The 16,137-nt window shown below is 38.4% G+C and overlaps 1 protein-coding gene across 1 annotated transcript in view; it reads right to left on the bottom strand.

Annotated features, from left to right (window-relative positions):
- The window catches only part of si (sucrase-isomaltase), a 61,424-nt gene that overhangs the window by 4,113 nt on the left and 41,174 nt on the right, over window positions 1-16,137 (bottom strand). The window contains exons 38-46 of the mRNA XM_007574824.2: window positions 10,686-10,819; window positions 10,497-10,531; window positions 9,791-9,907; window positions 3,877-4,025; window positions 3,207-3,291; window positions 3,019-3,075; window positions 2,472-2,596; window positions 1,845-1,933; window positions 187-236 (exon numbers count right to left, since the gene is read on the bottom strand). Of these exons, the coding sequence (XP_007574886.1) occupies window positions 187-236; window positions 1,845-1,933; window positions 2,472-2,596; window positions 3,019-3,075; window positions 3,207-3,291; window positions 3,877-4,025; window positions 9,791-9,907; window positions 10,497-10,531; window positions 10,686-10,819 (841 nt within the window). The remainder of the gene's footprint in view (window positions 1-186; window positions 237-1,844; window positions 1,934-2,471; window positions 2,597-3,018; window positions 3,076-3,206; window positions 3,292-3,876; window positions 4,026-9,790; window positions 9,908-10,496; window positions 10,532-10,685; window positions 10,820-16,137) is intronic.

The raw sequence follows: 16,137 nt of genomic DNA, 5'->3' as shown, positions 1-16,137 counted from the left end.
TATTTGGGCAAATGACATACCTCCAACCTGAACTCAATGTTTTGTAACAAACCGTTGCCTAATAACGACGCATTTTTAGTCATCCACAAACTCTATGCATAAGGATGCCTGGTGTTTAGATAATCAGTGATAAAAGTACAGAGGAACATTATGAACATGTGAATTTTAGTTGACCCTTGAACTCACCTCTTCTGCCTTAACAGAGGTTAGGAGATATTGATTCTTTCCAACTGTGTCTGTTGGGAGAGAAATGAGAAAGTTAAGCACAGAGCAGAGACATGGAGTTTAAATTGGTGTGCAACTTCAGAATGAATGTCACAGAGAAACTCAGGACGAGTACTGAACTTATACAGCGGTTGAGTATTTGAGTAAAACAATACTGGCTCAGTGGTAACCCCAAGTTGATTTCAGGGTGAGTTAAGTTAGCAAATGACAGACTTCTATCAACAAAGTAAGTTAATTAGAAGTACAACTGCCCAAATGGATGAAACTGAGTAATGAGCTGGCTCTGTAAGTGGGAAAACAGAGAAGTGTGCGGCTGAAAAGTCGACAGCCTGACTGTCAGTGGAGTGAAATAAAACTAAAGCCTTCAGGACTTAAGACAGGAGAATAGTACATAATACAGGTAAGCACAGACGAAACCAAGAGGCAAAACAAACATAAAAAGACACAGACAGGCAGACAGACACATGAGAAAGGAGCAAGGGACAAGATAAAGGAGGAGTGATGGAGAGCATATCTCCAGGCAGCAACACAAGGAATTACTGTAATAGTTTCTGTCACTACCTCCACAACCCACCACCCTCCTCCTTCCTCGATTGGTCTCTATCTCCCTTTCCTTTGTCCCGACACAAACATGCCTTTCACAGAGTAATGCATTTTCTAACAGAAGCACTTAATACGCTAAATTAGTTTAGGTGTGTGAGAGAGCAATCTAAGAACGAATGAGGAAGTAAATATTCCTCGTTCATTGGTTGGCTTGATCTGTTAAGGCCTATTTAAATTTATAGCTTTGCCAAATTTAGCTACAAAATCTTACAACAAATTGTAGTAAATTATAGCTATCTTCTGTACATTTTGTAAATTTCTAAATGTGCACTAAGTATGGATTTTTGAAATCTTCTATGAACATTTTCATTTTAAACAAAGTTGTGCACAAAAAAGATGCAATAATGTTTATTAGGATGTCCAATCAATTATTTTTTTTTTTACATATTTATTTTCCCATTAAAAAAACAACAACTATATTTTCCCAATTTTCTGAAGTTGTGTACACAAAGTGATATGTTTAATTGATATTCCCATGAATTTACATGTTAATGTCTTTCATAGCTTATAGAGCTAATACAGATAAGATATTTTACACAGAGATCTTGGTCTAAGCAATCATGGAAAAACTGCTCAAAGTTGTCCAGCAGAGTCACTTACGTCCTCCACAGAGAGGAAGGGCCGTTGCTACAGAAGCTGATGATGTGGTCATTTATTGAGTTGCATCCTTTACTTGTGACCGTGTGGTACTCAGACGAGGCACATCATTTAACCACATGAAAATTAATACTGGAAGCTACTGAATAAACTCCTCAAATAAACTCTACAAAAGCTTTTCTGTTTTATCTTGTTGTATTCAACAATTTATTTCAAATCTGATTTTGGATTGGTGATCATATGTGGCTGTATGCATGCAGACATGCAACATGAATTGGACTCTTTAATGTGTTTGTGTTTTTGAAATGTTATTGACTATCATGAATAAGTACCTCATAAATACACACACACACACACACACACACATTCACAAACATGAAATGGCAAGCTCCTCTTTGGATGAGTGACCTTTCACTCACCTATTCCTTCGCCGTCGTCCCAGAAGACAGATCCTTGAGCAGTTCCAGAGTCACTCAGGGCAACGATGAGTCCCATCGGGTTCTTCCGACTGAAAGGGATGAGACAGAGAGGGTGAGAGCTAAAGGAGCTTCTCTATTTATACCTGCTGCTTCAGACAAAAACATTTCCATTTCTGCTTAGGGGATCCACCTGATCAAACTGTTAGTGTTGTTCTCAGCCACTCTGTTGTTCCACATGCTGCATGCATGTGACTAAATCCAAGCCAAACTGAGCTAAAATAGCAACTTACTGACTTGTGTTTGACAACATCTAATTTTAAAGATAAACGTATTCACATTTGCAACATGTGATATCATCTCTAATTATAAAAGTGTATGATGATAAGGATTTAGAGAAAGATTTTTATTCATTTATTTAACGTGGATAAAATTATACAACCTTTTCTTTTTGTATGTTTAATGGGAACACAAGAACAGAAATCAATGCTTCCCAAAAGGCATGCCTTTGTTTTCTTCTAGTATCTTTAATTTATTGATCACTGACTGCGTGCTGTAAAGATTTGACAGAAGTGTGAGTGTGTGTGTGCGTGCGTGTGTGTGTGTGTGTGTGTGCGCGCGTGTGTTCACCTGTAGAACGTGTTGTTCTCTGGTTTCTGCCAGGGCAGGATGTATCCGCCTCGGACATGCAGGTTGATGTGCTCCAGTGGTGTGTTCATGGACACTTTTGTGGCACGCTTACCAACGTTCTTGGCCTAAGGAGAAAATTAAGAGGGACTCGTGAAAGTGAACTGTTTGAAATTGTAGCTATGGATTCGGTATGTTAATACTGCGGCGGAATATTTCATAAAATGCTAAAGTTGGTCATTAGTCAAGGTTTAAATTAGGAAGTTGCTCCGGCTGCTGCTGTAATTCTGTTATAAACAGAGACTAACGGGACAGCCTCATCATAAATTCTTGCCTCTTTCTTAATTCATTATGTTTTCTAATAAATCCCTGAGCTGGGAAGTCTGTCTTTTAATGAACAATAGCATAATTAACAATTGTTGAGCAGCAAGTCCAAAACTCTGCCGTCAGTCAGTGTAGTTCTTTTAGTGATGTTGTTTTACCAACATAAACAGATTGTTCGTTAGATGAGAGTGTCTTTCTCTAAAATGATTGTCAGTCAGATACTTACTGTGTGGTAGTCATACCAGCGTGCGTCTGGAAGATAACCTTCTACCTCCGTAACTCCCTGTTCACACAAAAACAACACAAATTAAAAGGTAAGCGCTGATCGATTTATTGTATAATGATGTCATATTTGTTAAATATTTCTGATAAAAACAGACAAATGGAGGAAAAGTACTATGGGTATAAACATACTGGGTCTAGAGCAGGCGTGATAAGGAGGGCGGGTCCCCAGAGGAACTGTTTGTAGATGTCCCATGTAGCTTTGTCCTTTACAAACCTGTGACAGAGAAGCAAAGAAGCTATTAATCCTGACAGAGAAGGCATGTCACCAAAGCCTACTCATGCGTCCTTAGCCCCACCGACTGTTCAAATACTTATGCTGGAATTCAGAGATTTGAAGATGCGAGCCAAGTAACCCTGCCAGACTCGTTCTGGCAGCTTCTTAAATACCATCTGTGACTTTATAGGAGTCTCTTCAGATGAATAAATACATCTTTTTCGAACAATTTCAAACACTCTCATCTGGGAGCTGCCAAGAGCAGCCACTGGGCTCTGTGCAAATGGCTTTGAGGCAGTCCTACTCGAAATAAGGCATCTTGGTTCAAGGCCTTACATTGTGGCTTCTACGGAGACACAACCTTTCAACTTCCTACCGATTCAATGAAAAAGAATCGAATAGATATTATAGTGATTGTCTTTAAAGCAGAAGTACTTAAAACCTTTGAAAGAAAGCTCAAAAAACATCACACTTGAATTGGTTTTAGAGGAACTTCTCATCAATAGATGACAAAAAATTAGATGTTTTTTGCAAGCAATAAAGCTCTAGAGTATGGGGCTCTGTAACACATGTGTCTGTACTTACTCATGCAGGACTGGTCTGACAACTGTGCTTCCTTTGGTGTGAGCCTCAAACATGAGCAGGTACAGGTAAGGCAGGAGGGTGTAACGGATATTCAAAACATCTCGGGACGCCTCAGCGAATCTGTTATCCCAGGCAACAGGGTCTTGTCTCTGAGGAAGAAGGAAATGCAATTGTATGTGGATGAAGATAAGTACATTTCGAATCAGTGCAAAATATGGTATACATGCATTTAAATCTCATCACAAATAGCAATTTTATTTAAAATGTTGTACTTGTGTCATAGTAACATTTTAAATTTGGTCTACCCTTTGATCTTTCTCATAAGCACTTTGGTTAGTTTTCTTGGGTTCATTTTTCATTTTTTTATTTTATTTTATTTTGCTCATAAATCATAAAAACGTTTCCTTGTCACCAGGAGACAAAGCCTTCAATTTTTGGTAGATCACGACCACAATATAATGGTTATATTACTGGGGAATAAATTAAATGAATAAATAAATGAAGGCTGGTATCAGTGGAGTAAATACTGATATTCCAACGAGGCAATATCATGTATGATCATGATCTTGCCTTGTATTAATACAAAGACAGTAATACACTTGCCTTCCAACTCATAACATATGTTGTCACAACAACTGTATTTGTATTCTACTTAATTTTAAATAGCAGACAACACAAAACAAGTTTAAAAAGTAAATTGATCCATGGTTTTCTATTTGTTGTACTGATTAAAACCAAAAATGTGATTCAGTTTGTATTCAGGCCTGACTGAGTCGATCCTTTGTAAAAGAGCCTTTTGCACCAACTACAACTGCAAGTGAAGTTTGGGATTCTGGTTCTGAATGTGTGAAAAGCCAAACTATTAATATAAAATATTGATGTCATTCTTTAGTTTTAAGTTTCTACATGCTTTTGGTTTTACGCCTTTAGCATCTTGTATGTTTTTAGGTTCTTTATTTCCCTGGTTCCGGGTGTACTCTGTTCATTATGCTGATGATCTGTAGTATTTTGAGCTCTGTGTATTCCAAGGTTTGCATTCTGCTAGTGTTTACAATGTTTTGTTAGTGCTAGCTCATTGTGTTCCCTTCACTCAGAGTCTAAGCTCCCTGTACTTCATAGCCGTCTCTCATCTGCTCATTCCTCCTGCTCTCATGTCCAGTGAAAAAGCTCCCCAATGTCAATACTACTTGGTTTTCTTAGTCCAGGTCAGACCGTTTGTTGTTGCTGCCAGTCGGGGTTTTTCCTTGTGTTCCATTTATGGTTTTATGTTTTTTTTTTGCATTTTTCTCTGCTTCTCTCCTGCCGCCTTACTTGCATTTGGGTCATTCACTTCACTTCTCTTGCATTTCTGTCTCTAAAATTATTAAACACTGTAAATTAGTTCAAGCCTAAACACATTGGATGGAGAGCATCTCTATATATCTTGTCACAAATATACATTTTTTTTTTGTTTGGACTTTGGCGTGGTATTCTAACACATAAATATGGTTTTGTCCAAATCACTAATTTGTATCTCAGGCTGTATTTTTAGTAATTGACCTGCTGGAAGGATAACATCTGCTCCAACGTCAAATGTTTTAGAGCTTTTAATTGGTTTCTGAGCCTCTAAAAAACTGCTAGAATTTTTTTAGAGGCTAAAAAACAGCAAACAGGTTCCATCACTACAGTCTTCTTGTCCCTAAAGAAAAGCCTTCACACGCCATGTTGATGCCACCACCATGTTTCAGCATGTGTGTTTGTCTTCTACCTCAAAAAAGCATTTTATATGCAAGCCAAAAAGTTCAACTTTGGTCTAATGTTACGAAAGAGCACTGTCCCGGTGTGTTCCCTTTAAAGTGAAAAGGGATGAATACAAACATGCAACACAGTTTTCACACTTTTTGCTGAAGAAAATTCTGAAAACCAAATATAATTTTCCTACTACTTGACTGTTATGCACTTATTTTAGCATAACACAGTGCACTGATGTGTGTGTAACATTAATGTAAAAAAAAAAAAAAGTGAAAAAGTTAAATAGTTTTGCAGAGCATTGCATTATTTAGTGATAGCAGCCTATCATCAAAACAGCTGAACAAAAGGGATCGCAGACACAGAGTAGATGTGGTGTGATGTTTCTGCACATAGGGTTAAACATAAAACTGTTCAGTGCTTATTATAAAACTGAGCTTACAGCTAGGGACTGCAACATGGACAATAATCAATCTGGTCGAGTGCACGCATGTAAACACACACACCTTCGATCATGAAGAATATTAGACGAAGCGTGCCAAGACCATATGCTGCTCCCTATGATGCTTTGTGTTTGTGTCGTGGATGTGTGCCCCATATGCAAATTGCCTTGTGTTCAGTAGATGAATTAGATTCTAAGTGTGTATGTGCCACCTTCCTTTTTGATTGGAAAAATTTTATATTCTGATACTTTTCAGAGAAACTATTAGGATCAGCAACGAAACGATGGACAATTTTTAATCCCCCCCTCCCACAGTATTACCTTGAATGTGATCATTACCTGTAGCAGTGATAATTAATTGCAGCTCAGCGGGCATTTATTGAAAGCCTAACTGCATGCGACTGAATACAGATCATTTCCATTATTTTATGACCCGGTGAATTTAGTGGATTATCATTTAATTTTCCAAGTAAATTTTGAGACTTCTAATTATCAGGAGACCAAAGGAATTCTATCTGCTTCAAATTTCAGAGAGTCCTTTTCGCCCCCTAATTCTCTACAATCAAATATGATTACTGGAAGGTAATTCTCAGCACTTTGCTCTGATCATGAACTTCTAGGAGAGAAAAAAGAAGTGGTAAAATTCACTCCACTGACATAAGCTTTTATTTATTGTAAATTTACTGTAATTTTATGAGTGCCACTAATTGTTTGGTGACCAGCTTAAGGGTTATCAGTCTTCATGATAAAAAAGAGCTGATTTTTTTCCCTCTGTCTTACAAATTACATTTTGTCTATAATTAAAGGCAATTCTTCAAAAAACATCTGTTTTTATAAACAGCTCACAGAAAATCAGTTTGTTTCATTCTCTGAGTCAAAGAACGGCAGCATACCTAATTTAAATTTTTGCCTTTGAGAGTAAAGTAAAAAAAAAAGACAAATACTTTCCTAAATAATCTTCCATATGTGTAAAATAAGCAGAAAAATGCACACAGTTTGTGACCTAATGAAAAAATACAGATATCTGATGAAAAATACAGTTAAAAGAAGATAGAGCGCTTTTTCTATCTCTAGATTTAAAAACATTATTTTGTGATTTTTTATTTTATTTTTTTTTTAATTAGTGAAGTGTATAAAGACTCGCATACGAATACTTAGCCACAATCCTGTGGTATTTTACGAAGAGTGAACATAAAGGGTGCTGAACTTCAGTGTGCTTTTTTTAACTTGCTTAATTAATTGGGCTCTGATTTGACTGTGGACCTAGCAGTGTTTTGCCAGTGCACTAAAATTATCTGGAGGTCAGTGCTAAAAGTCTGTCTAAGGGCAAAGAGACAGTGAGACAGAGCGATGGTAATGACTCTGCAGAAACTCTCCTCTTTCTGCCCTTACAGTATCTAACCCTGCACAGCATATCTGGTTTACAGCGGTGATGTTGTTGTCGTGTGTCTGTAAGGTTACACTCTTTACATGTTAAAATATTGTTTTTATAAAACCTACAGGAAAATGTTTTATGGTGTAGATAGATGACCCTTTTGCTGTCTACCTCTTAATTTTGACTTTTGTTCCTTTTTCTAGCAAGCGCAAGCACCTGCTGAGCCTGTACAGCGTTATAACTCCTTTATCATACGGCTCACTTTTCCTTCCTTTACACTTTTTTATGCATTTATAAAATAAAATTAAAAAAACTCATTGCTTATTTAATTAGCCTACTTCTATTATACTTCTGTCTTCGTCATAGTACTTCCTTCTGTTATATTCTCATTACTGAATGTTCATAATTAAATGCCGCGTGTGTGTATTTACTGTGGAGGTAAGGTGCAGCGCTGTGGTATTCAGATCACCTTGAGAATTCAATTACATCCACACTCCATGTCGTTAAAAAGCACAGATGTAGACCCACACAAACACACAAGATGCACGCGCAGGTGCCCTGTCTAGCATTGCAGTCTCTCGCGTGGAGAAATTTCGCCCTATGAGATCGATCTCTGGACGGGCGTTATTGGATTTTTCAGATGTGTTCCAACGCTTTTAAAGGTCACCACTAAAATGAATGCCAACGACACCAGACAACCAAACAGGTCTCTGTTTTTTCCATGTGTTTGTGTGCGGTGTAGGTATGTGTAAGACACAAATTAAGACAGATGCCACGTGGAAAACAGAAGGAAAAGTTGATTACGTTTAGTTTGTTGTTCGAACTCTGTTTGTACAACTTGACTTTACAGGCTAACGCAGACGCCAAAAGCTCCCGAGGTCGGGGTCAACAGCTAGAATAGTTTGGATCTTTTGAAGTAAGTCTCTACTGACTTGTTATCAGCACTGTAAAAGGAGAGCCCTCTGAGCAACATTGGTTTCAAAGCTCTTACAAAATGCTGTGAAACATTCCAGGGTGGTTCAGGTAAACACTTTTTTGTTTTTTTCTGTAAAACTTTTGGTTGCCATCACTTCGGTTTCAGGTTGTAATTTTCAAATTAAAGTCTAAGGTTATTCACACTGAATTATCTACATTCATCTCACAAGACAAAACAGAATAGCTATTGGATTCACAAGAGCAAGACAGACTCCTGATCCACATCAACTGGCTCCTCTCAACGTGGAGAAGCAGCGGCTCGACTCTGAGTCGGAGCTTCTCACCCTGCAGAGAAAACACATGCTGGCCACATGCATCTATGACCTCTTTCTTTTGCTCAGGACCCAAAGCTCATAACCACAGATGAGGGTAGGAACGTAGATCGGCTTTTGACTCAGCTCTCTCCTGACAACAGCAGTCTGGTACAAAGACGCTACACCAACCCGCCTGCTGATGTCCTGGTCCATTTCTGAAACCCTTTTCCGGCTAAAGACCACGGCCTCGGATTTGGAGGCACTGATCCTCATCCTGGCTGCTTCACACTTGGCTGCAAACCAACCAGTCCATGTATTGAGTTTTCTTTTTTTTTTTTGGTCTTAAATTGAGGCAATTTTAATGCCAAAAAGACAACAGGAAATGCACAGTGGTAGAGCAGGCTCTCCATTAAATGGAAGCTACTGATTCTTGACATACAGCCATCTGATGTTCCTGACCTTGAGACTTTTACTACATCTCTCTGCCTGTTTCCTGTCTGATTAGTGTCAATAAAGTGTACTAGTGCCACAAAATATTTAAAAAGAAAAGCATAGAAAATGCTCCCCTATTTTCTGTTTTCACAAAAGAGATGATCTTAAACTGTGTTTGATCAGTATATATTTAAGATTTCAAACCAGAGATTCACAACTGCAGTTCGTGGTCATTATTAGTGCTTTATCTTATTCCAGTAAGTCATGAAGCATCCAACTCTAATATCATCAACTAATGACGATTAGGCAATGTTTGTATTCCCACAATGATTAAAAATTATAGTTAATTTTTGACTGTGTTATTTATTTTTATAGTGCACCCCAAATCTACCAAACAAATTGTTTACTAATGCTGGAGTGTTTTTCTGTTCTTTTGTAAACAATTACTGTCGGCCAGTTATAATCAACTCAATGATTCAACTTGACAGCGACTCAAAACCTTGGTTAAAATTCTTATTTCTTGTCCAACAAGTTAGAATTATTGTGCAATAAAATGCATTGTCCTTTATTCCTCTTACTCTAAAGCATGTAAAAGAAGTTAAAGAGAAGTTGAACTATCTGAGCTGACTGAACAAACACATTTGCACCTTAAGCCGAGCTTTTTGTGGTCGATGTCAGGATGATACGAGTGTTTTTGAAGTAACTCACCGGGTTGCCCTTGCCGTTGTGGTTACGCGAGTAAGGATAGAAAGCACCCAGCTGCATCCAGCGAAGACACATCTCATATTCGGCTGGGTTGAAGAACCCACATATGTCTGCGCCGGTCTAAAAACAACAGTGGCAGAAAAGGCGTCAGGGAACAGGTGAAACTACACACAGGGCAGCTTCCAACGACGACAACAGAGGTCACACCGCTTTTGTTGCCAGCACTGTATTTATCAAGTGTCTTTGTGTGCTGTGACCCCGTGGCTCGACTTGGAGCATGCAAATGATTCTCCATGAGACAATCAATAAGGTGTCAGATTATGATTATTCCTAGACACAATGAGATGATGAGATACGACAGAAAGATGTGTGAGCAAGAGGACGGGGCAGAAACAAGTAAGTCAAGGACAAAGAGGTGAATAAAGTGGAGCCTGAGAATACCAACACAAGAGTTTGAAAATATAAGTTACATCTAAGATTTATTAATTAAGGACAAACTTTATAGGTCATGTCAGACTTGCTCAAACTCTGTCAGGGGGAGTGGGGCTTGTAATGACATGTTTCACATATTATTCTGAGATGTCCTTTGATCAGTGGGTCGGGCAAACAAAATCAGATCACTTAAGCTGCTGTAATCCATTTAGAAAGAACAAGGTCATATCAATAAGATTATGTCTCGTCATAACTAAGATCAGATATTGGTACTTACATAGGAAATTCCAAACAGACTGAATTCCATCATGCCTGCAAGAATAAAAAGAAAAAAGAAAAAAAAGGAACTGCTTTATCTAGTTTCTGGCAGATCTTGATAAAGTCAGATTAAAGGCGAGCAAAGATCATCAGCAATTATTGACAAGAACCTGCATCCTTTAGAGTTTGTGTCTGTATCTGCACATACCTATGATGGATTTGAACAGCTGGTCCCAGCTGGAGTTATTGTCTCCAAGCCAATGTCCTGCCCACTTCCCACTAGTTGGATAGGTTGATCTGGTCACAACTATTCCTCTCTTACCAGTGACTTCCAGCAAAGCACTGCATAAAGAAAGACAGTTTGTCTCAAAAACACAGACACGGATATACATGGAACTTGGTACTTGCTAACTATGCTGGATAAATCACCTACACTGGTATATTGTTTAACTTTTGCATTTGGCATTGAAAGGTATACACTTAATCCCAACATTATAGTAATTGCCCTCTGTGACTGAGAATTACGACTGATCAGTATTTCTCAAAACAGTACTGTAACAGGAGTTTTATTTTCCTTGGTATTGTTTCTTATCAGTAAAAGACATTAAAAATCTTATTTATTTTGCATGTTTGCAGTAAAAGTTTTTGTGAGTTTCAAGTCAGAATTCCAGAGGAATAGAAAAAGGTTTATTTGCAGCCCTGACCTCAAAATCCAATATGACTTACAGGCATTCAATAATAGCTGTAATAAACAGTTTGAACTTCCAGCCGTTTGTGTCTCACTAAATCTTTACAAAACATAAAAACATGCACAGTCTCCATTATTAGTCACACTCCTTTAGTATTTAGTAGATAAATTGTAGAGGTATATCCCTCACACCGATTAGCCTGCTTAGTGAGGACAACACCTGTTGTGTTTGATGTTATTCACATGTCTGAATTTTGACTCCAGAGGTAAACTAGAGATTCACAACAGAGGATGCCACCAGCAGTGGCACTGGGGCTGCTGTCATCTGCTTCCATTAGTTTTTTATTACTTTAACCACATGACACCTGTGCAATGGATTTCAGTAAACTGTTAAGAGGCACAACTCTGGCCCAGGCCAACTCAATGGTGTCACTTGACCAGAAGAGAATTATTTGATTGGCTAAAAGCTAGCCTGGTAGAAACCAGCTCCTTGTCCCACAGTGTTTGTTTTGTACAGAGGGTCTGGACTCTTGGCTACTGAGAAACGATTGCTTCCTGGAGGTGTGGACTCTGTTGAAGTTTTACATTTCACCCAATCGATAACATTTGAGTTTGCATGCAACGTGCCAGTTCAATGCCAAAAAGCTTTCCAGAAATTGCCTGCGCTGTAAAGAACCGTCCTCCACTGCAAAGAGAGAAGTGCTGAGCTGAGCGAAGCGGCTGTTAATGTTATTTCAATATTTGGAAGTGTGGCCAACATGGACTGAACGGCTTCACTCACTTCCTCTGCTGCTGTTGCTAAGTTTATAGGCAGAGTGCAAGTCTAAAACAGCATAGAAAATTTACACCAACTTCTCCGTCTGTTTGCTGATTAGCCCGGTCAACAATCAACTGGAACCAATCTGAGTCAAGGGGAGAAAACCCAGACTATGCTGGAAGTGATACTTTTCGTTGAGCAGAATTGCATAGGAATTTAACGACCAGGCCAGCTAAAAGCTGCTCTACTTGTCTTGTGCTGCAATGTTGAGACCTGCAATCAAGTCGTCCACCTCACAATCCTGCAAAACGTTCACCTGGATGTTTCACAGGACTTTCATATACACAATTGCACAGGACACAAAAATTCTGTTTTATAAATTCAATATCTAAAAAATGTCAGAATCTAATGAGGTTATAATTCTTCCACAGAATAGTGTTACCTCACTTGTGCTGTAGTCTTAGAACTACAACTTAAAGTAATGTTGTGATGTGTCTACAGCGCAGCGAGAAAATTGTTACAGGGACCAATTTTCTTTTACACTGGCAAACATTATCATAAAGATTTAATGAGAACAGATTTCTGGCAGGACATTTTGAGTTATTAATCTTCTGAAGCTGGATTTTCCTCTACAGGCCGGTTCAGTCAGAGCTTTCTGTTCCTTTTAAACAATACATGGGTTAATACAAACAATTAAGTTAATTCAGATAGTGTAACCAAGAAAACATGAAGACATATACACTCACTCGAAGGTAGGTTTGGTGTGAGACCATCCGTAGAGGTTGTGGACGTCATAGTGCGCGACTTTCTTTCCATTGCTAAGTATCTGCTCACTGTTCATGCAAAGAGTCTTGTGGTTCAAGCCCATATGGCTGGATTCCAGGGCTGTATGGTGCACAAAATATAAAAACACACAAAAATCAATTTAAAAATGTCACTCTAGGTGGGTTTAGAAAAAAAAACAAAACACAGACAGATTCTTACGTGGCATATATGGAGGGTTCTCTAGGAGGGGATTGCCAAGACATTTACCACCAACTGTGCCATGGACAAAACTTGCAGGTTCATTCATGTCCTTCAGACAAAAAGTAGATTGCAATGTATAAAAGGAAATGTTGTGGACAATTTTGTGAAGAATTTCTTAATGGAACAGCCATATATTTATTTCCTTATACTCACAATCCAAAGACCATCAAACTTCATCTTATTGTAGAAGTCTTGGATTTCTTGTTTCCACCATGCTGCGGTTTGAGTACGGAAGAAGTCTGGGAATGCGGTGTACGCCCGGTAGATCTGGAAATGATCAAAAAACGCACATAATTAAAATGTTAACATTCACTGAGTTACATTGATGCACCACAAATTTACATAAAGTCGACCAAAAGCATATGTAAAGGAAAGTGTTAAGACGGTGGTAGAAATTCATCCTATAATCTGTGGGTTGCCAGTTTGATTCCCACTCCGTCCGTCTCTGTCGGAGTGGGACTGGCGGCTTGCCACCAACAGCTTGTGAATGTGCGTATGTGAATGACTAAAATGTAGTGTGAAGCGTTTTGGGGTCTTGATAAAGTGCTGAACAAGTAAAAGCCATTTATCATTTAAGATAAAATTTAAATATTAAGCCCATGCTTACCAAACTTTCCAGTAAATTGTTTAAACCAGTTTTACTTTGAGGGTTTCAAAGATGAAAACGATTCAATAGCTGAAATATTTGAAATATTCTAAGTTCAGACTGTAAATGTGGGAGGCAGTGTACCTCAACTTGGGTGTCCCAGTCAAGACTTTCATCAACTACGACATTTGGGAAATCAGGCCAGACCTAAAAGGAAAAAAGGGCCACAGAAAAAGTCACAAATAACTGAGGGACAAAAAAATCTATCACCATATCTTTTTATGTCTCTCTTTATCAGTAGTTCAGGGTCATTTTCTGACTTTGATAATTGAGTCTTACCTTTCCCCACACGATGTCGTTGCTCAGATGGCTGGGCCATTTGATGAAGACATCAGCTGCTTTTCCTCTGGTGAAAGCAGGGTAAACTGTTTCATTGCCTGAAATGGCTGGATCCTGAAATTAAACACACATCAATAAACGACTTCAGGGATTCACAATATATTAAGTTTACTATTGGAATCAGACACATCATTTGTAAGCCTAAAGCATTACAAAAAGCCTCCACTACTTTTTGCCTCAAGTTAAAATGGTTTAATGCTATGCACTGTGCGCTAAACTGTAAAAATGCCTTGGAGATATATGGCTGTATTTGTGCATACATGTGTCTGCCAGCAAGGGTTAAGTGTTGTTTACCAGAATGAAGATGAACCTCATGCCTTCTGCTCTCATGTCGTCCACCAGGCGTGGCAGATTTTGAAACTGTGAGTCCAAAACAAAGTCCAGCTGACGCTCCATATAATCGATGTCTGCGTATTGCACGTCCTGCAGCAGATGAAAGGTAAAGGTCAGATTAGTTAACGCTTGACTGACGACGTTTGCCAAATTCTCAGCTTGAAATTACTGTACAATTGCTTCTCTAACTTACTAATAAACTCATAAGAGTTGTTAATCCAGTTTTAGAAATAGAAATTTTAACTTGGTCAAATAAGGTTCTTCAAAAGGACTAATAAAACTACACTCAACAGACGAAGGACCTTAACATTTTTGTAATTATTTATTCATTCATTATTGTTAAACACTCAACAGACACCCAAAAAAGTCTCTTAAACTTACATAGGGAATACGAGCTGCCTTCATGCCTCTGTATAGTTCTTCTATTTCTGAGTCATCGGCATAACCGTAGCGACACAGCTGAAACCCAAGGGACCAGTAGGCAGGTAGAACAGGTCGTCCAATTAGCTGTAAAGACGGAAACAAACAAGAAAGTTAAGGTAATTCAGCAGAGGAAATAGTTGCTTTTTGGGAAAATAGGACAAGGTCCATAAAGTGTATTTTTTTTGTTTGTTTGTTTGTTTGTTTTTTGTGTGCTTTAGTGTTTGTATGTGTGTTTGTGTGCATGTGTGTTTGGACTGGCTAAATGAAAGAACGCAATGAAGCAAGGAACTCCCAGCTGCCGCAGTCCATCACCAGTGGCCCAGGGCCAAGTGGAAAACACACACATGCTCACACAGCTAAAGTCACTTATATGAAGCAAAGAAGACTCACTGTGGTGTATTCCTGCACAACCATCTCAGGTGTTGGTCCCAGGACCATGTAGAAATCCAAAATGCCTCCAATTGTGCGGTAGGTCAAAGCCGGAGTTGGCTGGAAAGTCACATCTGGACACAAAATAATAAGATATTAATGACTCTTAAAAGTTTTATGTAAAGTCTAATTTGTCCAAGAATAAGTCTGATGTCCTTTACAGTATGTAAGGTCTGAATGATATTTTCCAGTTTATAAGTTACATTTTTTTCATAGTTTGGCTGCTCCTATAACTAAGTGTTTTTTTTTTCCTCTGTGACGCATTTTTTTGTTAGTTCATACTAACGGACATTAGCCAAGGAGTTACTGTCTGAGGCCGCAAAGGAAGTTAATAGTGGGCTGAAATCAAGATGGGCAAAGGTGGAGGAATGCGTCCAAAGGTAGGAGCTTGAAGATATTTAACCATTACATAAAGTGTGTGTAACCCAACACTTGTGTTTGAAAATGATATAGTAAAGAGTAAGATGTTTTTTTTTTCTCAGAAAGCAGTTTTCAAAGTTTCTCCTCTCTGTTTTTTTTTGGATCTGAAGAACTCTTCTTGATAGAAGGTAGTAATTATATGCATGCATAACATAAGTAAAATTCATTACAACTCTAAAAATAAGTCAATCATTGGGATTATGTGAAAACTGATGAGCTTGCTCTATACCCATTAAACCCTTATCTACCTTTGATTTAGAGTCTGCACTAATGCGTAGGCATTTCTCACCCATTGCATTACTGTTCAGCAACAGCACTCCGTGAGCATCAGCAGTGTCCTCAAGGCCCATGTAGAAGGGATGCACTCCATAGCAATTCATCTTGTACTGAAGGAACGGAAGTAAATACATAAAAAAAGTATTTAAATTGTGAAGTTGCCAAATCCTGGTTGAAATGTGGATATCTGTGCCGTTTGTCCAAAGGCTGGCTTTTTCACCACTTTGAGGTATCATTAGCAAGTCTCTGTAAATATTTTATTGAATCTATTACTATGAACTTTCACTTCACAGTTAGGCTCTACTTTGTCTTAAAATGTCAAC

Source organism: Poecilia formosa, unplaced genomic scaffold (assembly GCF_000485575.1).
Source record: "Poecilia formosa unplaced genomic scaffold, Poecilia_formosa-5.1.2 Scaffold362, whole genome shotgun sequence".
Taxonomy (NCBI): Eukaryota; Metazoa; Chordata; class Actinopteri; order Cyprinodontiformes; family Poeciliidae; genus Poecilia; species Poecilia formosa.
The sequence above is the reverse complement of the archived record's forward strand: the minus strand, read 5'-3'. Positions and strand labels throughout refer to the sequence as shown.